At 40.3% G+C, this 20349-nt stretch overlaps 1 protein-coding gene across 1 annotated transcript in view; it reads right to left on the bottom strand.

Moving 5' to 3' along the window:
* Positions 1-20349, bottom strand: part of LOC104942324 (transient receptor potential cation channel subfamily M member 3-like) — a 48891-nt gene that overhangs the window by 20917 nt on the left and 7625 nt on the right. Inside the window, exons 3-9 of the mRNA XM_010767528.1 lie at positions 18799-18899; positions 17489-17623; positions 17245-17295; positions 12141-12281; positions 10372-10401; positions 7574-7866; positions 4726-4954 (exon numbers count right to left, since the gene is read on the bottom strand). Coding sequence (XP_010765830.1) covers positions 4726-4954; positions 7574-7866; positions 10372-10401; positions 12141-12281; positions 17245-17295; positions 17489-17623; positions 18799-18899 — 980 coding nt within the window. The remainder of the gene's footprint in view (positions 1-4725; positions 4955-7573; positions 7867-10371; positions 10402-12140; positions 12282-17244; positions 17296-17488; positions 17624-18798; positions 18900-20349) is intronic.

The raw sequence follows: 20349 nt of genomic DNA, 5'->3' as shown, positions 1-20349 counted from the left end.
CAGATTTAAGTCCCCACAAGTAAAGTAATGCTAGGCCACACGCGCACACACACACACACACACACACACACACACACACACACACACACACACACACACACACACATGGCTCTAAACCAGTGCTTCTCAAAGTGTGGTGGTGGCCCGTGAGTATATTGGTAACATTTCAAATTTGAAATAAATAAATACATTTGAGTTTTCCGCACCCTCGCGGGAATATCTCCGCAATTGAGCGAGATGATCTTTCGATTGCAGGATATAGCCCAGCGCAACACCTTCATCACACATGTTGCCACTTGTTTGTACCATTTTCAGGCGATTTGTAATCTGCTCTAGAAAAACGATGTGATTTTGGATATTTGTGGAGTTAGGTGGTCCGCGAGTGTTTTTGTATTGGTTAAGTGGTCCTTGGTATGAAAAAGTTTGTGAAACACTCCTCTAGACACTTCAGATACATAGCACTCAAACAAGGAAAACAAGAGCGAGGGTTTGAACATGGTGAGAAAGTGGTAAACACAGGAAAGAGAAGAATACAGAGAGCCGAGTAATTGGGTGTCGTCTAATCTCCCGAAGCAGCTGTTTTTTATTTGGCCCTGACATTTGACTGTTTTCATGGCTCAGGAATTTAAAGTTTATCTTACAGCATTCAAAAACATTTCTACAGCAGCAAACAAGAATCTGCTTTGTAAATAAATTGTGGAGCAACGTTTACCTAAGAAGAGAATGAAGAAGTGTGTTAAACCCCAGCTTCTTTGTGCTTTCGTGCAAACTGTGTGTAAGTGTGTGTCCCACTGGCTAGCTATACTCTTTAACTGCTCAACTGCATTTAACACATAATAGATAACCCTAACCCACCCTCCAGTTCCCCCTCATGTTCACAACACCTAACAGTTAGTTTCTTTACTGTAGCTTTTAGCTCTTTCACGGTTGCCGTTGTTCATGCTGCTCCCGCTGTTAGCATTAGCATACATTTGGCTGCGTGTGCTGCATAGTGAGTAAGTCTGTGTGTGTGGGTCCAACTGGCTGACTATACTCTGCCATTTAACACATAATAGATGCATTTCTGCCACCCTCGTCTAGTTCCACCTCGTGTTAACACATGACACTGTTAGCTCACTGTTCACTGGCGTTGTTCATACTGTTCCCGCTGTTAGCATTATAATTAGCTGCTGGCTGTTGCCATCTTAGAGCCGTTTGGAGGCAAACCCCTCAATCATTCCTTAATAACCTTTTAGCAATTTAGGCTACTATACAATGTTCCTTAGCTTGTCACAAATGAATAATACAATTGCTGCCAGTAAAGTCTGCTGACAAAATGATTTAATATGAAAAGGATTAAATGTGTAAGTGTATGGAGGAAGTTGGAAACCATGAGAAGTCCAACCTAACCACAGCACAGAAAGTGATGTATCGGCTTCTCCCGTCAACACTCCTGTCAAAGGGTTGAAAGCAAACATGTCAGTAGTTTGTCATACTTATTGACTTGTGAGGAAATCAATGCACTCCACCTTGCGACACATAGCCCGTTTGTAGCCTCCAGTAACATGTTTTCATATGAGTATCCTAAGCATGTTTATGTTGGATGACTGCCCGTAACAACTGCAGCAGCTCAAAAGTGTGCACACATATTATCTTGACTTCACTTTGACAATGTTATTTGCTGGATATCATGAACTCCTGGGGGAATCGAATCTTGTTTGTTCCACTTCCTCTCTTTGTTTCTGCTTCGATGAGCTTTAGCCGTGCACTCTCTCCCTCCCTCCTGCAAAGGCCAAACCATACTTCAAGCACTTGTAGTCTGTCCAGCTCAGGAAGCCAGAGACCCATCACTCTGTCTCACTCTAAGTATGAATGAGTGCGAACCCAGATGTCTCTTTAGCAAGTCCCAGGGCAACTTTTCAATATAAATAACTCTAACCTCTATGATTTCAGAAACTGCCTCCTTTCGCCTGGCCGCCGACGTCTAGGGAAACTCACATGAGCTAAAGTTTCAGAAAAGTTAAACCACCATTTTTAACTGAAACCTCTACCCTCGACTCAAAGGGACGATTACCACACACACCTCCTTATAAAATATGAGGGACACCATTTCTTTTTGGGGGAATTAAGGTCAGGTCTTCTGTATCCTCTGGTTTAAGAGAACGCTTTGAAGGCTAATAAATTGTGGTGGTTTTAGCGCAGTGGTTAGAGCGTTGGTCATCAGATCAAGAGGCGTTGGTGAACTCCAATTCAAATCCCGCCTCGGCCGCCACTGCGTCAGGCCGTTGTGTCCTTGGGCAAGACACTTTACCTGCATTTGCTCCTGTGAGTAATGACTCTTACATGTCTAATATGTGTAATTGTAAAAGCGCTTTGAGCACCTGGAAAAGCGCTCTAATAAAAAAATGTAATGCATTATTATTATTATTATTATTAAATTAAGTTGTGGTGGAAGATTAGCCAGAAAGGCCACTTGGCTTGACTCTTCTCACACTCCTAATGTTTTTATTTCCTCTGGCAGACTCTCCTCTTCCGCCCTACCATCACAAGCAACCTTAAATGCTTTGAGTACATAAATTCCCCTACATAAACCACATGCCTTATGCAGCTGTTATTGTTGGGAAAATACTGAATGTACTATTCCAGTATCAGAATAGCACATGATAACAAAGGCCCTACGTAGCTTTGTACGTTACCTAGAAGAGCATTAGGACACACTGTTTTAGGCATATGATAGCTCTGTGATTAACATGATGATTCAGCCTCTATGGAGATAGACACATGACTGTCATGTATATTGCTTACGCAGGCCTTAGCTAATCTGAACTAAGCATATAATACTGCTTTGAACCGGTATTCTGCATCTAGTGACTGTAACCCTCTCTTGTATATAAGCATGTCAAGGACACTATTCGGGGAACTATTTGTCCCACGCAGTTCTGTGTGTGATGACTACTTCCTGATATTGAAGACCAAGCCGGTGACGAGTGATATTTTTCTAACAGTTATCAATAAACTTGAGTCTGTTTGACATGAACAGACCTCTTTACTAGTTCAAGTTCTGCTGCTTTAAAATAAAGCAACATTTTATAAACACACTGTATTAGGATGGTATTTATAGAACGTTCTAATGACTGTAGTGTCTGTAATGTATACAAGCTGGATTGGTATCTTTTGAAATGTTCTGTTTCATAGGTTTTAGCTTCATTTGCATCTGATTTTACTGTCTTGTAAAGGCCTTTTTAACATCTGTTTTGTTGTTGTTTCCCTTTCAAGCTTGAAACACCACATATTACTCAACTGACTGAAAACACTCAGATATAATTGTATTGTAAACAGACTCTGGTGAGCGATTTACTTTTCACAGTCCAGTGCACTCTGTCCACATATTGAATGACTCATTATGGCCAAACCACAATTATAGCCAGCTAGACTATTATGTTGCCAGCATTAGCTTAGTTAATTCCTCATTAATATAACGTTGCATAAAAGAAGGACAATATTTGACCTGTAAGATTTGCTCTGGATGTATTCACTGAATATGAATAGAAATAATGAATTGCTTTTCTTCAGTAATAGCCTGTTGATGATAATCAACAAGGACACGTGTATTTACTTCATGTGCTAAGATTTTACATACCTTATCACAGTTGAAAAATAAACGTATCAGGTACCGTTGATGGTCAAACAATGCCAACCTTGTTTATAAACTGTATTTCGTACAGAAGTTTCTCTTTTCTTATCTTCAAACATGCTAATACTTTACATGTACCAATTGGCAAGCTCTGCGAAAATGAAGACGTTACAGAAGAGCATCAAACCCGCATTCCTACTAATGTCCAGCAGGGGGCGACTCCTCTGGTTTCAGAAAGAAGTCGGATTGTATAGAAGTCAATAACAAAATGAGCCTACTTCTCACTTGATTAAAAACCTAGGTTTCTGTCTCAATTAGTAGTTTTACGTCTTATTCAATACAGTTTGATATACATTTTTGTTAAATAGACAATAAATACTTGTCTATTTACATTTTAATTGACAGGTTGGTACCACAGTGTTTTTTCATTTTTGTGTCGTAGAAACGTAACCCTATCACAGCGGGTTTTCAGTTGATCAAAGTACTTAACTGTAGAGTTTTGGTTGCTGAAAAATGTATTTTTAAGCATTCATTTATACTCCATCTATCATGCCACTTCTGGTTCCAAATAAGCAAGATAGTTACAGCCGAAATTCCAAAACCAAGACTTCAAAACCTTATTCCACAAACCAAATGTGTGCATTGCAGTGATAAGGTCCACTAGATATATACAATCTATGAGATGTACTAATATATTTAAAGTAAAGATAATACTGCTTCTAATAAACGCATGTAATGTCCTAAGCAACTTTCAATGTTGATACATTTTCTACAGGAAGGTAGTGAGCACTTAACTTATCCCCTATATTCCCACACATCACACCTGATAGTGGTCGTGCACATCCACTCTCCACTTCTCTGTAAGCTACTCAGCAGATTCATCGGATTGATTTGGATCAACTCTCTGGTAGTTTCTTAGTTAGGTGAGATAGTTTCTCATTACTTTCCTTGCCAAACCTTTCTCAAGCAATCAGAGGGGGTTCAAGCATTCTAATACAACTCTCTCACACCAAAGTCTCAACTCTCTGTGAAGTGTACAGACAAGTTATTTGATGTAAATAAACATGTCTTTACCCACAGGTTATCCCAAACATCTGGCCCCTTTCTATTACCTTCAGGCCTGAGTTTTTGCGCATGCGCAGGCGTCCCATCCACATGTCGGTCAGCAGCATCTGACTGCAGGTGTGAGCAATGAAGTCTCTGTGTTTGGCCGCTACCGCCAGCTGCAGGCAGGTGGCGTTGCTCCAGTTCTTCAGCTCGTACGTCAGGAGCTTCATGGCCATCTGCTCGTCCTGTTTATACGACTGGTCTAGGAGTTCCACTGCCAGCTGGGCAAACTCTCTGGGAAATTATAGGCAGGACATATACAGGCACACTGAGACATGAACAGAGACAGTGACACGCTTTGTTCAAACATTTACAATGTAATTGAACTGGTTAAGGGATCACTGACCATCTGGCCATACTCTGGAGGGCATTAGATTTGCATTTAGATTTCATATAAACACAGTGCATGGCCAAGGCCTAACATGAAAAGATTAACACATATCTTCACACACACACACACACACACACACACACACACACACACACACACACACACACACACACACACACACACACAGCATGATATTACACACTTCAATATAGAGCAAACTGTCATTGTGTAAAACAAGGCACTAAAATGAAAGACTGATACGTTTCTGTTTCAATGAAGGGCTTTTCAAGTGTCTTATGATATATCATGAAAAATAACAGTTGAATATTCCAAACATATTTGGTTTGATTACATGTGCTTAGGAAAGAAGTACGCCCTGAATCAAAAATCCCTTGAGCTTCTACATACACTCAGAGAAGAAATGAATGCACCCCCGTTGAAAATAAAACATTATCATATACAAATGCATGTATTTAAATGAGCTCTTCGAAAGGAATCCAGCCTAATTATCTTTGGAAAGTCAACTTAAAGTGTGCCAGCTTTAAGGTTGAAGCTGTGTGTAAGTGTGTCAAAGCCCTGCTTCTAGTTATTTCCTGTTTTCCCTTTCCCTTGCGTCTCCTGTACTCTCCTCCCTGTGTGTGTGTGTGTGTGCGTGTGTGTGTGTGTGTGTGTGTGTGTGTGTGTGTGTGTGTGTGTGTGTGGCTGTGTGCAAACTCGCATACTTACACCTCCTACATACAGAAGTTCATCAGTATGTAATGCATACTGCCAACTAAATGAACGATTAAGTGTACCATTACCAGCAGATGGTTCACACTGAAGCAATCATCATGATGATGCATCATGTGATGCAATCACGAAAACATGGCAGCAAAGATCTAAACAGCCGTACATTGGATAAACTAACCGAGCACATGACCGGAATCTCAAAGGTTCCTTTCTTGCACAAAACATATTCAAATGTAATAAAGTGACATATTAACAGCTTTTAGCCTGGCTCCAAATGTTTGACATTGTGCAATATGAGGAAATGCAATGTATTTCTGGGCATTTGAGTATGTTAATTCTGTCCTGTACATGCAGGCTTTTCTGGTTAGTTAGTATGCAAATCTGAACACAGCCCCAGTCGTGATGTGGGCGTCTCACAATCTTGCTTAATTGATTGCTGTCCCGCCTACACACCATGTCCAAGACGCACTCCAGCAAACCCTCTACTCATCTACTCTGCAGTTTATTAAGCATGGTGCTTCACCCAGTCATTGCCTGATTGTTGTTTCAGCCCACGTAGTAGTTCCCGTCTCAGGCCTCTTGAATTCTTTACTCAAGTCCTAGCTCATCTAATGGACTCTATGGGTTATACTCTTCACCAATCACGCCATGCGTTGCCAACTGAAATGTGCATAGACGTAGCCTGCAATCAGGACGAGCCAACACCAATATATGCGGACCACACAGCATATATGGCTTCTATTCCACTGTCTGTAATCTCTTTATTCTTCAGGGATTTGGGAATTGCCAACCGAGCCAAAAGATTCTGTGATTCAAGGACATTGCGGGTCGATGTTTTGATGCGACCGGATGTTCCAATGTATGCCCTGTGGCCCCTGTATGAGTTAGATTAAAGTTACCTATTGTTACCCTAGTTCTTTACTTGCAAAGTTATTTTGCTCGCTGAAAAGGTAACAGATAACAGTCACCGGCTTGGCTCCATTATATACTGTGTGGCCTGCACATATTCTGGTAGGCTCGTTCTGATTGGATGGCTAAGTTTATGCACATTTCAGTGGTTCAATATGTGATTTTAATTGGAGAAAAGTGTTACATTGAGCTTTTTGTTATAGAACTAGGGTTACAATCTGTAACCTTTGTTTACTCTTTTGGTTCGTCTCTAAACCCAGCTCTCAGGCCACTGCCTGCCTGTTGCTCAGCCACATCGCCTCCAGCCATCTCCCTGCTCTGCCACACTCCACCGGCCACCATCTCCCCTCCTCCCCTCTGTCTCTGTCAGCCAGACATGCCACTCATTCACCTTCATCCCCTGGAACCGAGCCAATAAACCTTTTCTTATCCATCCCTTCCTCAAAGTCTGTGTCCTGCATTCGGTTCCCCCGATGGATCATTTAAAAAATACCCTATTTGTGTGCAGGTTCTGGTTGGTGTGGCTGTGCTTAATTTGCAGTATGTGCAAGATGTCCTTCTAATTAACAGTCATTCCTATAGCTAGCAATTTGATCTCTTGGTAATTACCTTCATCTCAAATGCAAATCCTTAACTAACGGAGATGCATGTCATCAGATTTCTTTATCTATGTCACTAACATCCTATGGGAGCCGGGAGTAGTGTGAAACCGGTCAGTTTGCAGGGAGGATGGCATGTTAGTTAGTGTGTGTATCCGCCCAATCGGGCTGGAGTGTGGAGGTAGACCGTCTCATCTCGCCACTCAACTTCCCATCAATCATTTACAAATCTTGTAAATATCATGAGAGATGAATGTTGGTGGACAAATGTGTTGTTTCACCCACCTGGAGTTGTGGTTTAGTTCCTGAGAAATGTCGTCCACCATGTCGTTCTCGGAGGCTTCGTGTGCCATGGCCTTACAAAGCTTACATGCTACCAAGGCCTTGGCCATGGCCTCTTCACCGTGCTGCCAAAAGAACAGCGCCATCTTCTGACGTTTCATAAGCACGGCCCAAACCATGAGCTCATGGAAAGGAAAAGGGAAGTGGTTGATTTCGGGGTCGTCCAAATCTATGTCCACTTCCTCCTCTCGCTTGCGCGTCGTCTTCTGGCGACCTCTGCGGATAGGCATGTCATCCTGATGGAGATCCATAGCAAGTGAGTTGTGCGGAAAGAAAAGAAGACAGCTTTGGAGATGTACTCCTTTTTTGGGGGACTTGTTAAGGATTCAAATTATTCCGAGGACAATGTAAGAAAGTTTTAGGTTGAAAGCGTGGGTCCTGAATCTGAGGAAATCTAAGGATCTGGATTGTACCTATGTCTAAAAGGGAAATATAACCTTGCTTACATTTCCATATTGTATTTCTAAATCTGTTCACCCTTCAAATGATGAAAGTTAGGTGAAAGCACAAGCAGACTTTGGAGGACACAGGTGGAAGGACAAATCGATTATCACAAAGTACACATAACAGACGCAGTCTTTTCAGTAATATCTTCTCATTGGACTTTACTCGTCTTTAACCCTTCCTTTTGAATAAAGAATAACTCGCCCAGGGGTGAGGTCCTCTCCAGGCTGACTCCCTGTCTCTGGAGAAACTGACACTGCCAGTTAGTGTCTGAATGGCATGTCAGCAGGGCGGCATTGATCTTCAATCATTTCCGATTTGAACAGTTGAGGACTACTGACAGTTAATCAATCACATAGACCTGAGAAATGGTTTTCACTGCTTTTATAATTGCTGCTTGCTTTAAAACAGATTGTCTGAATATGATAATAGTAGGGCAGTAAATTACATAGTAATAATAGAAAGGGAAATGATTTAGAAAATGATTAGAGCACCATAAATGTAGGGCCATTGAGACCAGATTCCCATACTGATTAAACGATAGATAAACTAGACTAGCAGAAGAGAGCAAGGCATTGAGGCTAAAAGACTTTGTCGGACACAAACAGAGAGAGAACACACGCCATTACAGGGAGAACTATTTCAAACAGGCAGACATACAAAGGAATGGACAGCCATGCACATTAGATATGAATACCTCTTAGAAAACTCTAGACACATGCTGTGATAAAAGCTTTATGATGTTGATTCTTCATGGTGTGTACACCATGGATACATGCGAGTACACAGTCCATGTATTATGTAATCCTGTTAGGTCAGTCATTACCTATTCAGTATAATGTAACTGGGCTGATCTGAATCAAGAGTTATATATCAGGGCTCAACGCTAACTTTGAAAAGTGGTTGCCAGGCTGGCAACCAGGCATCAGCTTTTGGTTGCCAAAACTGAAAATACGGTTGCCATTTTTAGTCACCTTATATTTTAAATAATTAAGATACTATACAGTTATACATCAACTTAATAATGAAAATGGGACAAAAAAGAATGTTCAAATGCTTTACAATAAGCAATTAACACAATTATTTGAAACTTAAGTGGTAGTAAACTTGTCCACCCTCAATTGCTGGTATACAAAATACCAGTAGTGCAGCTGTTGTCACTTTCTTCACAGATTAATTGAGCAAGTCACTAGTTTCTTGGTCATCTGTTGTCTCCCTTTCAAATTTGGGTTTTCTTGATCGTTGTGCTGACCCCCACCATAGATCCATTGGCCCTTCAGCATTGAAGTCTTGGATTGGCCAGACTAATACATTTGTAATGTTAAATAAATGAAACCATTCACATATATTAATGATTAATGCTGTAAATTACCTTTAATATGTCTAACTATAATTAAAATGTGTTACCTTTTTATAGAAGTGATTATATTTGTATGCCAATATTTTCCTCTGGTAAAGTTTCGTTTTGCACTTTTATTTTGGTAGTAATAAGATCGGGACTCTTATTTTGAAGGAACCTTTAGCGGAAGTGAATGGACAACATTCCTCTTTGCTTTTTGTTCGAGTTTACCTTGCGCTTTATCAGTTGAATCACTTTGAACATTCGTTTGAGATGTTGACGGGTTGGCCGAACTTTTTACCCCACAGTCAAACAACTTAATTTTTGTTTGTAGAACAAACACACGGTGCACCGCTCACGCGAGTAAACGTGCATCGCTTTCTGGCTCCGTAATCACACCAATGCACGTGCAACTTAAGTATCGGTTCCGACTGGTCACAACAATAATTAAATATCACTCTTCTTAATATAACAAATAATTAACATTTATCTATTTTGGGGTTCACATTTTGCTGTTTGCTGTCCTTATTTCTTTATGTTAAAAACTGGTTGCCACTGATGGCAACCAAAGGCCAAGAAGTGGTTGACATTTTTTCTGAATGGTTGCCAATGGCAACCTGGCAACCGTTACTGTCGAGCCCTGTATATATATATTAATACTGTCCGGAGACTGCCATGTTGTTGTGCATTGTTTTCCATTAACAGAAAAAAAAAAAGGTAAATTGAAAATAACTTTGTGTAGGGTAATGGGAAAGAATGAATAATGTTATGAAATTGCCGGAAAATTAATTAAATACGCCTCAAGGTCATTCTTTCAGAGACTGCAAGGCACACGGCACACGCTATAAATATTCCGCAGACTGACTTTACACTCAAGAGAGAAAAGTGTGTTAAAAAGAGGGAGAGGAACACTGAAGGAATGACTGAAAAACAAAATCACGATGAGAGCAACACTCACCTCCATCCCCAGCAGTTTCAGGGCTTTGGGCTAGAAAAGCAACAACAATATAAGCAAGCAGAACAAGACCTTGTCGAATGTATATTATAGAGAATTTGACTCTATAAGCACAAGATAACACAGACTGACAGACACAGTCGCTCACATGAGAGCAGAAATATTCTTTGATATGGTAAGTCACTCACTTTCCCTTCAATGGTTTTCATTCAAACTGAACAAAAATGTTGTGCTGTTGCGATTTAAAGTATACTATACATACAGCAACATTCTTGTATGTTTGTGTGTTCACATGTTTAAAAGCAGAGTGCATTTGGTACAGTACTGTGTATCTGTATTTAAGCGGGGCATGTATGAATTATGCATTCATGAGCCATCATCTGAGTTGGTAAAAATAGCTCGGGTCTCCTGTGGGGATTTTTGATATCTGAATCTATTTCAAGGCTTTGTTCTTCCTTAACATGTTTGTGTGTGTGCGCGCACGTGGCCATGTGATTGCACGTTCATTTCATCTAGAAAATCACAGTTAAATTGGAACTGACTCTTCATCTCTCTTTCTCTCTCTCTCTCATTTTGCCTCTTTGCTCAGTCTCTGTCCCGATTCCCTGCTTTGGCTTTATCTCCGTCTTTCCAGCTGCTTTGTTGCTGCCATGGCAGACACACACTGAGATAAACAGGCACATGAAGACTCACACACACATACTCATACATACAAACACAAAGGTGCACCCACGAGCCGAAATATGGGGCTTCAGACTCAGCTGTGTGTGCTTCTATTTTCATCACACCTGTGGCGGTGTGTGAGGAATGGAGGCAGAATGAGAGGACGATGAACATAGACCATATGATGTGCTGTGTGTGTGGTGTAAAACACACAACCATCAAACACTACAGCACATGGGGTTTGCTCATCAGTGAGACGAGTTTCTGTAGTTGGAATGAAGCGTGTATATCATTGGGGTTACGACGGCACATGATGAACAGCCGCTGCTATACATGGATGATTTGTTGCATCAAGCTAATAACGGCCTGTGTTTACTTGATGAGGAAATGTGGGATAACATGAGGAGGACTCTTATGTTTGACCCCTGCTGATGAACAACACCTTGATAGTAGGTGAACATGATTTGTATGGTTTTAGTGGCTATAAATCCCTTAGCCGCACATTTCTCGAAATGTCTTTTTTTATGGATGCTGTCTACTCGCCTGAGATATAAAGATGATTTGCTATTTCAGTAAAACATGTTAACGATATCTATGAAAGTAACTCTTCTAGGGAAAGAAAATATCAACTTGCAGTATAAAAACAACACAAAGACTGGCTGTAGTTCACACGTTTCTGTTAAGACTTCTTTAAACACCAAGTATCACAATTGCTAAAGCTTGGATCAGATAATTAAAGAGTGTCCTTAAAGAGGCCCTATTGTGCTTTTTTACTGTATACTCCCGTTGACCAATCACAACAGAGCCAGCCAGCTAACCAATCAAAGCAGACTGGACTCAGACAGAGGGTGAAAAGAGATATAAACCCTTTTTCATCATTAATAATTGAAATGTGAACCACAACAAACAGCATAATAGGGCCCCTTTAAATACACTTTGAATTTGTAATAGAATACATCATTTGATCCATATTATTCATGTTGCTCTTTTCAGTGCTGATTTTAACTTAAAGGATCATTTTACTGATACTGGTCCTGTGATTTGATTTTGATTAATTACGTAAACAATTCTCCCACATTAGTGTTTAAATATATTAACTATTCACTCACCCTCTTGGGTCCAAAGAGGTTGTGGTACAGAGTTCTGAATCTCTTCCTGGTGTAGTTACAACGATAAGCTCCGCCCATGAGGTATTCAATGACCAGTCCGATGTCGATGAGGCTGATGCGGTAGTCCGGAGGCAGGTTTCCCTAGAAAGACCAGACAGTGTTAACAGGCAACAACCCACGCCAGCTGATTCGGATTGATAAAGAAGTGGAAACAAGAGGGAAACAAGAGTACACAACATACACACTCACTTCACAAAATCCATATCCAAGTGTTTTTTGGCTATGAAAAAAGAAAACGTGATTATCTGATTCACCCTGAAGTAGATCCAACTGAACCCTGGATATTCTCGCTTGGAAAGAACACACAATGTCAGTGAGCAAGGGCAGGGGAAATAAGATACAGAGAAACTCTCGGGCAAGATCTCTCTTCCAGCTCCTTAATAAATTATCTCTCACTTTGATTCAGTTTATGATTTTATATTGTGAATTCTTAGAAACTTGGTGGTTCTTGGTTTGAATTGAGACATTTGAAGATATTCCTCTGATCTCGTAATAGGTTGAACCAGAAAGTACTATGCTGTTTCAGCCGACATCTGTATCTTGTTCTCTTACACAGGAGCAAAAGAAGATAAATAAATGGGTGCAATGATTTTCTTGAAGTGGACCAAATGTCTGAGGACGATTGCAAAGATCAAACTTTTTTAAAATGTTTTTAAATAAATGTCTCATGATTTGCACTTAAGAAAATAACGAGATCTTCTCCGTGAGGTTCAATGCAGTCTTGAAGAAAGGAAAAGAAAGAGAAAGTGGTAAGATCTATCTAATATTAGCCTGGAAGACAGGGGAAATAGCATGGACAGCTATTAACGCTAGAGGCTACATTCGTTATTGAAACAGAAAGTGAGGATTCTGTCTCTGTAAACCCTCGCTGCTCCTCCTCCTCCTGCCCTCAACATCAACCCCAGATCCTGCACTAATTATCCTGTCCCCCACTGTGACCCAGGCCTTTCAGAGACACCAATTACTTCACATAACTTCCGTAACACCATCTGCACACCTCTACCATCAGATAGGGCTGCTCGATTATGGCAAAAATCATAATCTCGATTATTTGGGTCAATAATTGATATCACGATTATTAAAAACGATTATCCATTTACTTTGAAAACATCAATTTATTGGAGAAAACATGTTTTAACAGTATGTTTTTAACAGTTGATTACCCTGAACTTTAAAAACTGAAAAACCAATAAAAAAAAATAAAAAAAATAAAAAAAAGTTTTTATTTCGATTACGTTGTTTTCGTAATCGTTGCAAGCCATAATCGTAATTGCGATTAAAATACGATTAATTGAGCAGCTCTACCATCAGATGTGAGAAATCCTAGAAATCCTCTCTGTCCTCCCCATCCTGTCCTCGTATCCAAAGACTCCATTTCAGTGGCGGTAAAGCCTCGCTAACTGTAGGCCATCTGATGCACTTTGAAGTAAAGGCAGCTGCAGATACTGTTTGTCTGTTCAAAGTGAACACACAAAGCTTCACCTCCTCCTCCTCCTCCTACTGATGTATATAGATCAAAAGCCCCAGTCTGCGGTCAGCCCATCTCTCTCTCAGGTCCCTGAAGCAAAGGCTAAAAGCTGTTTGTTTACACCTTGTGTGAATCCCCTCTGACAGCTAAGGGTGCTGAAGCTTTCATTTATTTTATTAGGAAGAAGAAGAGTCCTGGTTGACTCACTAATCAACCTCTCTCCTGAAAGTGTCTCCACATAACATCCAGAGCTTTAGCTGGACCTACAGTTGTTAGACAAATAAACAACCAGCTACTTTTGTTGAAGTGTTGTTTGTTGCCAAACCAGATCATCCCATACATAATGTATTGAAATGTATATGGTCGTTAGGATTGTTGTAAGATTTCTAAGTTGTTTATTCACTCTTTATTCTGACAGTCACTCGCCTCATGTGTCTTTTATGAGCTGTTTTGGCTCACATTTCATTTGTTTTGAGTGATAATGCTCACATAAAGCAAGAATTGCGTTTTTGTCTGAAATGTGCAATATAAATAAACCTCCTGGCTTTGTCTCTTTACTGTCTGTTTTTATATCTCATCTGTTCTTCACTTGATAACAAATCCTTGGGGTATTTACTCCTTGTGCTTTCCTTCATTTATTTGTAAGGTCGTTTGCGTTCGTGGCTCGTGTCCCTGTCTGTATTCCTGCCTGTGTGTGTTGTATTTTTTTATTTGTTCTTAGCTTAGTATTTGTTCTTTGTTTTTGCATTTGCCTCTGCCTGCTCCCTTATGCTCGTTGGCAGCCTGTGTTGGTAGCAGCTTTGCTTTAATTAAGCTGGCTTTGTGTTCATTCAACCTGCCTGCCTTGCCTCCTGCTTTGGGATCCTCTTTAGCTGAAGCGTGACACTAATACACATCAAGTCAGTGTTCCTGTGACCTGCGGACTGAACAGGAAGCAGATAACCTACGACACAAATCAACAATAATTATGGCTCATTTCAACTTTGAATTAAAATAGAAATCTAGGAAGTATATCCGCCCTGTTTGGATTTACCTCTAACTGTTCCTGATATCTGAGACACGAGGTGTATTGCTTCCGAACTTTGGCCACAAAACAGCATTGTTCATTTACTCTGTAGGAAAACCAATTTCTGCTTTTGGCAGCTGTAGTCCACACAAGCCAATCTCTGAGACTCTCTGCCTTCTGACTCAGCTTTCACACCGTCTAATGAATGAACTAGATTAAACCTGAGTGCGTCCCCCCGGGCCCTTACAGCTGTTGCTGGCTCAACATCTGCAGCTGAATCAAAGTAAAACCTGCCAACAGTGTGACCCAGCATCCACAGAGAGGAATGAGAACGAAAGAGAACAGCGATGACATGGTGACTTCACGCGAGGGATTGCAGTTAGATCTAATTAGCATCCTACTATTATACAACAACAACAACAACAACAACACAAACACTTAGCCGCACTATGGCAATTATATCCAATAAGATGGGGATGTTGTAACATGCGGTGTGTTTTGCATGTGTGTCAGGTGAGGTATCGTGGAATAGAAAACGCATATTCTGAGATTGTTTAAAGATGGAGAAGGTGAAGGAGGAGTGATTACAACACTCATCCTCTTTAGCGACCTCACGGGGCGCATGTGGCAATCAATAACGGTTACATTAATGAACACCTATCAGTGCTAATGATGGTATTGCTGACCTCTCAATCATCTCTCAAAGGTGAGATCGCTTCTAATTGGGGTGCAGACACGTGCTGAATGTTAAATGATAGGTCTTTTTCTGCAGTTAGCATTGAGGTGCTGATTAGGGAAATGCAACAAAAACACCTTATAGTGTTTTTCACAACCTATACTTAGAGAGAGGATTCCACCATGTCATCATCTTAACATGTAAATAACACATGTTGCAAAAGTCTTTTTTATGTTAGACCCTTCTTAACTGTCAATGCTGCAAAGTCATACCTCCACTGTATGATTCTATCCCACATTGAATACTGTTTGACAAACTGGTCGTTTGCTTGTGCCACAAATCTGAAACCAATAGAACAGCTGTACAAGAGAGCTATCCAGGTGTTTGACAGAAAGCCATATTCATACCACCACTGTACCATACTTGAAAAACACAATTTCTTGAGCTTTGACAATTTTAAGTCTTTTAAAAGTATGTGCTATAAATGTTTACATGGACTGGCCCCCCTCCCTTAGGGGAATTCATCCACAAAAAGGACACTGGACGCTGCACTAGGTCAGAAACCAGAGGAGCCTGTTCTGCTCGGCTGCTCCCAGTCTGTGGAATGCTCTCCCGACCACATAAGAGCACCACAGACCGTGGAAGCTTTTAAAAAGGCCTCAAACCCAATCTATTCAATAGAGCCTTTCCCTTGACCTTTTATCTATTACCACCCTTTTATTTTATTTGTATTGTTTGTTATTGCTTTTTATTCATTCTACCGTGTTGTGTACTGTTTTTATGCTGTTCATGCTCACTGCTTCTAGCACTTCGGGATTTGAAGTCAAATATGAAGTGCTTTATAAATGAAACCCATTATTATTATTATTATTATTAATATTATTAATGTGAAGCCCACCACAGACGGACCACTTTTGGACAAAAGGTTCTTTCCATTAAAGGCAGCTCTTTCTGGAATAGCCTCCCAATCGAGATACGGGATTATCCCACTTTGAACAGTTTCAAAGGTCAACTCAAAGAATGGTTGAGAAACAAACAGACGTGTAATCAGCGCTAAATACACTTTAATACAGGGGTATCTCCTCTTGCACTTTATATATCGTTGTGCTATATTGTACTGCCATGTGGTAAATACTTGTGTATGCTGCTCTTGCTCTCTTGCACTTTTGGCATATCATGTTTGTTCTTGCTATGTTTGTAAAATGTAATTTTCTTAAATGTTTTATGTGAGGGACTGCGGATGGAAATGAGCTCAAAGCTAAATCTGGTGCTGTTACGCTTGATACATTTTAAGGTTTTAAGTGTTCATTACTGTGCATTGTCACTGCTAAATAAACGGTACAAAAAATAAATGTAGGGAAATGTGCGATGTCACTTTTAATTGAATCAGTAAATACAGCATATTGGAGAGAACACACCTGAAGGCGTTGTTGACAGTACAAACCAAAAAGTAATCAATAAATTGTGAGTGTTTGTCTTCCTTCTTCTCAGCCTCACAGCAGTATCACTACGGCCTCAGTTTGCTCAAACTCAACTTCTGTCAGTAAAGCAGTGTTTAATACTCAAAGTGTTTGTTACCATGGCAGTGTGTCCCTTAGAGAAAGCACAGAGTAAATTAGTGAACAGTCATGAGAGGCATGAGAGTCGTGCACAGCTCTACAGCAGCCTGTAGCTCCAGCTGAAAGAGAGAAGCCAGCCTCTATGTGCAGAACCAGCATCTAGGACTACCAGTAAGTAGACACACTAATCAATGCAAGTACACACAACGCAACACAAGCAACTAAAGCTCTATGTGGTCAAATGTGTCTTCTTTATATTACACATTCAAGCCAACGTTCCCGTACAGTGAGCCTGGACAGCCACAGAGCTGAAGGGACGATGGAGATGGTCTTACCTTTTTGACATCTCTGACCAGGTGGTACAGCGTGTTGGACGGCCCATGTCTCTGTTGAAAACAAACAAACACATAAAGATATTATTACAATCACAAAAAGCATCTTCAGTTCCTTAGGACCCTGCGTGTTATGACAATCACCCTAAGCACCAAAGTGAGGTAAGCCCTTTAATCAGCCATTTGCACGTAGGGGTGTTTCCTAGAACTAATAGACAACATCACTTCTTTTTGCATGTGTTGTTACCGTGTTGTAGAGCTCCTCCAGTCTGGAAAGCGTGAGGAAGCGATGCATGCTGACTCCATTTTCAATCAGCAGCTTGACAAAGTCCACTCTGTCCAGAACTAAGGCATCCAGCATCGCCTGCTCCAGGGAACCGATCTAATGCAGAAGGGACGGGGGAAACATGAACTGACAACCCTATAGAGCAGTGCGTCTCAAACCTTTTCAGTAGTGTTCCCCCTTTGAAACATTTTCTCAGCCGAGAACCCCCTGACCGACCCCGAACGTTTTTGATAGAAACAGCCTATAAACACAATTACAATATAGTGATGTTCCATCAGTGTGTGATTTATTAACTCCTTCATGCATGAACTACAACAAACTAAGAATTCTTTTATCTTTGTGCATGAAAAAAAAGAACATATACATAATGATTTTTCCAAGGAGTTTTTCAATTGAAGTAATATATATGTTTAACAAACCAATGAACAAAATGATATATCGTGAAAAACTATAAAATACAATACACACATTTGACATTCTAGAAATATTTTATATCAAATTGTGTTTTCTATTTCACTTATTGTACTAAGATTCTTTTTGTAATCATGCATGGTAATTCTTTTAATTAAACTTTTTTTTTTTTTTTTAATCTCACGTACCCCCTGCAGTACCCCAACGTACCCCTAGGGGTCCGCGTAGCCCCATTTGAGAATCACAAGGATACACTACGTACAATGCACTATTTATACAGAAGCACTGCATATAAACACAAAGAGATTGACCATCGTGAGCTACAACAAGACACTTACATGGATAATATAATAATACTCGTACATGTTTCCTCTCATGATGTATTTGTAACAACTTTCTTCTATACACCACACATCCAAAATAAAGTTGAAATGGCTCAGATCTTGTAACACAGCCTTGAATTGCATCCAGTTCACAAGCTTTATTTGTCTCCGGGGGCTAATTTGCAGTTTATCCGATACATGAAAAACTGCAATGAATGTATACTTGTCAATTATGCACACAGATAACCGCAGCATTATTGGATTGTTATTCTGATTCCAGCAGCCGACTGCATCCAAATTGCCTTTACAAGATCAAAGTACCCTTTTATCTGGTTTAATAAACCGTCTTTCTTTTTCTACTCATTTTTTAAGGTATTTCTGTGTGAATTTAAAGCAATTAATATGGAGTGTCAATTGTTAGTAACATTATCAGCCTTTAAGAATAGCTTCAGCAACCCAATGTTCCTGTGCCCTGTTCGCATAAACAACATTTCTGCTGCAGTATGCATATTTGGGATTTCACAGTTTCTTTCTTACAGGCCACTGCTGTCCGTAGATGAAGATCTGACTGCGGGCGATGTCCACTCTGTTCCAAGCCAGAGCCAAACTCAGCTGGTCAGGGGCCGAGGCGTTGGCACCTGAGAGGATACACAATGTTTTATTTCATATTTTATGACAAACAAGGTTTCCTAAACAGATACAAGATCCAAGTCAGGAACAACTCACTAGTGCGTTGTGCATTAGATGCAGCTGTTAAATGTAACTAAGAACATGTAAACAATTACTTTTTGGGTATTTTTGCAACTTACTTTGAGTGCTCCATTTTATGCTTTTATCTTAGAAGAAAAAATTAAACTTTTTAAAAAAAATTGGCTTAACATTGACAAACTACCAGATTTAAAAGATCCTACATGTATTTGCAAGTGAATAAAGTAAGAAATATAAGACTTCCAAAATAGCCATTACACAAAATGGATACTTTTATAATAATTGTTTATACTTTGAGTGCTGATAATATACTCTTTACTTCTACTAAAGTGTGAATGCAGGACTTTTACTTGTGTGCTGTATTTTCAGACCAAAGTGTTTCTACTTTTACTAAAAGAAGTTCTTCCTCAGTTTTTTGTTCAATTGTTTACTACTTATTTTTTACTTATACTTATTTGTTCTCCTGGATGTTAATACTTTTGTAATAAAATAAATAGGAAGTGATACAAGTTTATATTAACTGAGAGTAAGCAATGGAAACAAGTATGTTCTACGGTGGTTCAGTTTGTCTGTGTTCAAGATGGAATAATAATTACATTACATGTCACTTGTTAGACGCTTTTATCCAAAGGGACATACATACTCAATACTGTGGGCAATCCCCACAGGAGCAGTTTGGGGTGAAGTGTCTTGCAGGGACACAACGACATGCTGACTGCAGTGGGGTTTGAACCCAATGCACCACACGCCTTATATACAATACAATGTAATGTCAACAGCTCACAGAATACATAAACATCAAAACTCACACACATTTACCACCAGAGGACATAAACCAGCAGCAGCATATAACACAAGCTTTCCCATGGAGAAGCTATCAGCCCCACAAACCAGCTGGGATGTAAACCATTGCATACACACCCTGAGGAGGGCCATGCACACCAGCAGGGAGGATGGCTATAATGGTAACTATACATATGAAGAAGTGAGCTTCCACACTGAGGAACAATAACACTCTGTTCTTTAAACAGTGGTGCTCCAGCTGAGCCCCAAGAATGGTTATTTATGACCGGTTACTGCTGAGCGTTTGCACAAAGAAATAACTTAAGATAAGGATATGAATAGTAAGGAAAATAAAGAATGGGGCGAAGCCTGCGAGCTAGTTCAGGCAGTCAACTCGAGCACCAATGATACATTAACACGTGACGCAACTCGTCCCCCTGGCAACCAACCAAACACATTCTCCTAAACATGGCGCTCTATTTAAGCTGCCAGGTCTTCCTGCCTCGCTATGCTGCCGCTGCTGTGTTCACTTGCTACTGCTACGTTCATGTTCCTGCTGCTGTGTTTCATGTTGCTGCTGCTCGCCTGCCCCCCCCC

This window comes from Notothenia coriiceps, unplaced genomic scaffold (assembly GCF_000735185.1).
Source record: "Notothenia coriiceps isolate Sejong01 unplaced genomic scaffold, NC01 NC01_scaffold00004483, whole genome shotgun sequence".
Taxonomy (NCBI): Eukaryota; Metazoa; Chordata; class Actinopteri; order Perciformes; family Nototheniidae; genus Notothenia; species Notothenia coriiceps.
This window is presented reverse-complemented; position numbering and strand designations above follow the sequence as displayed.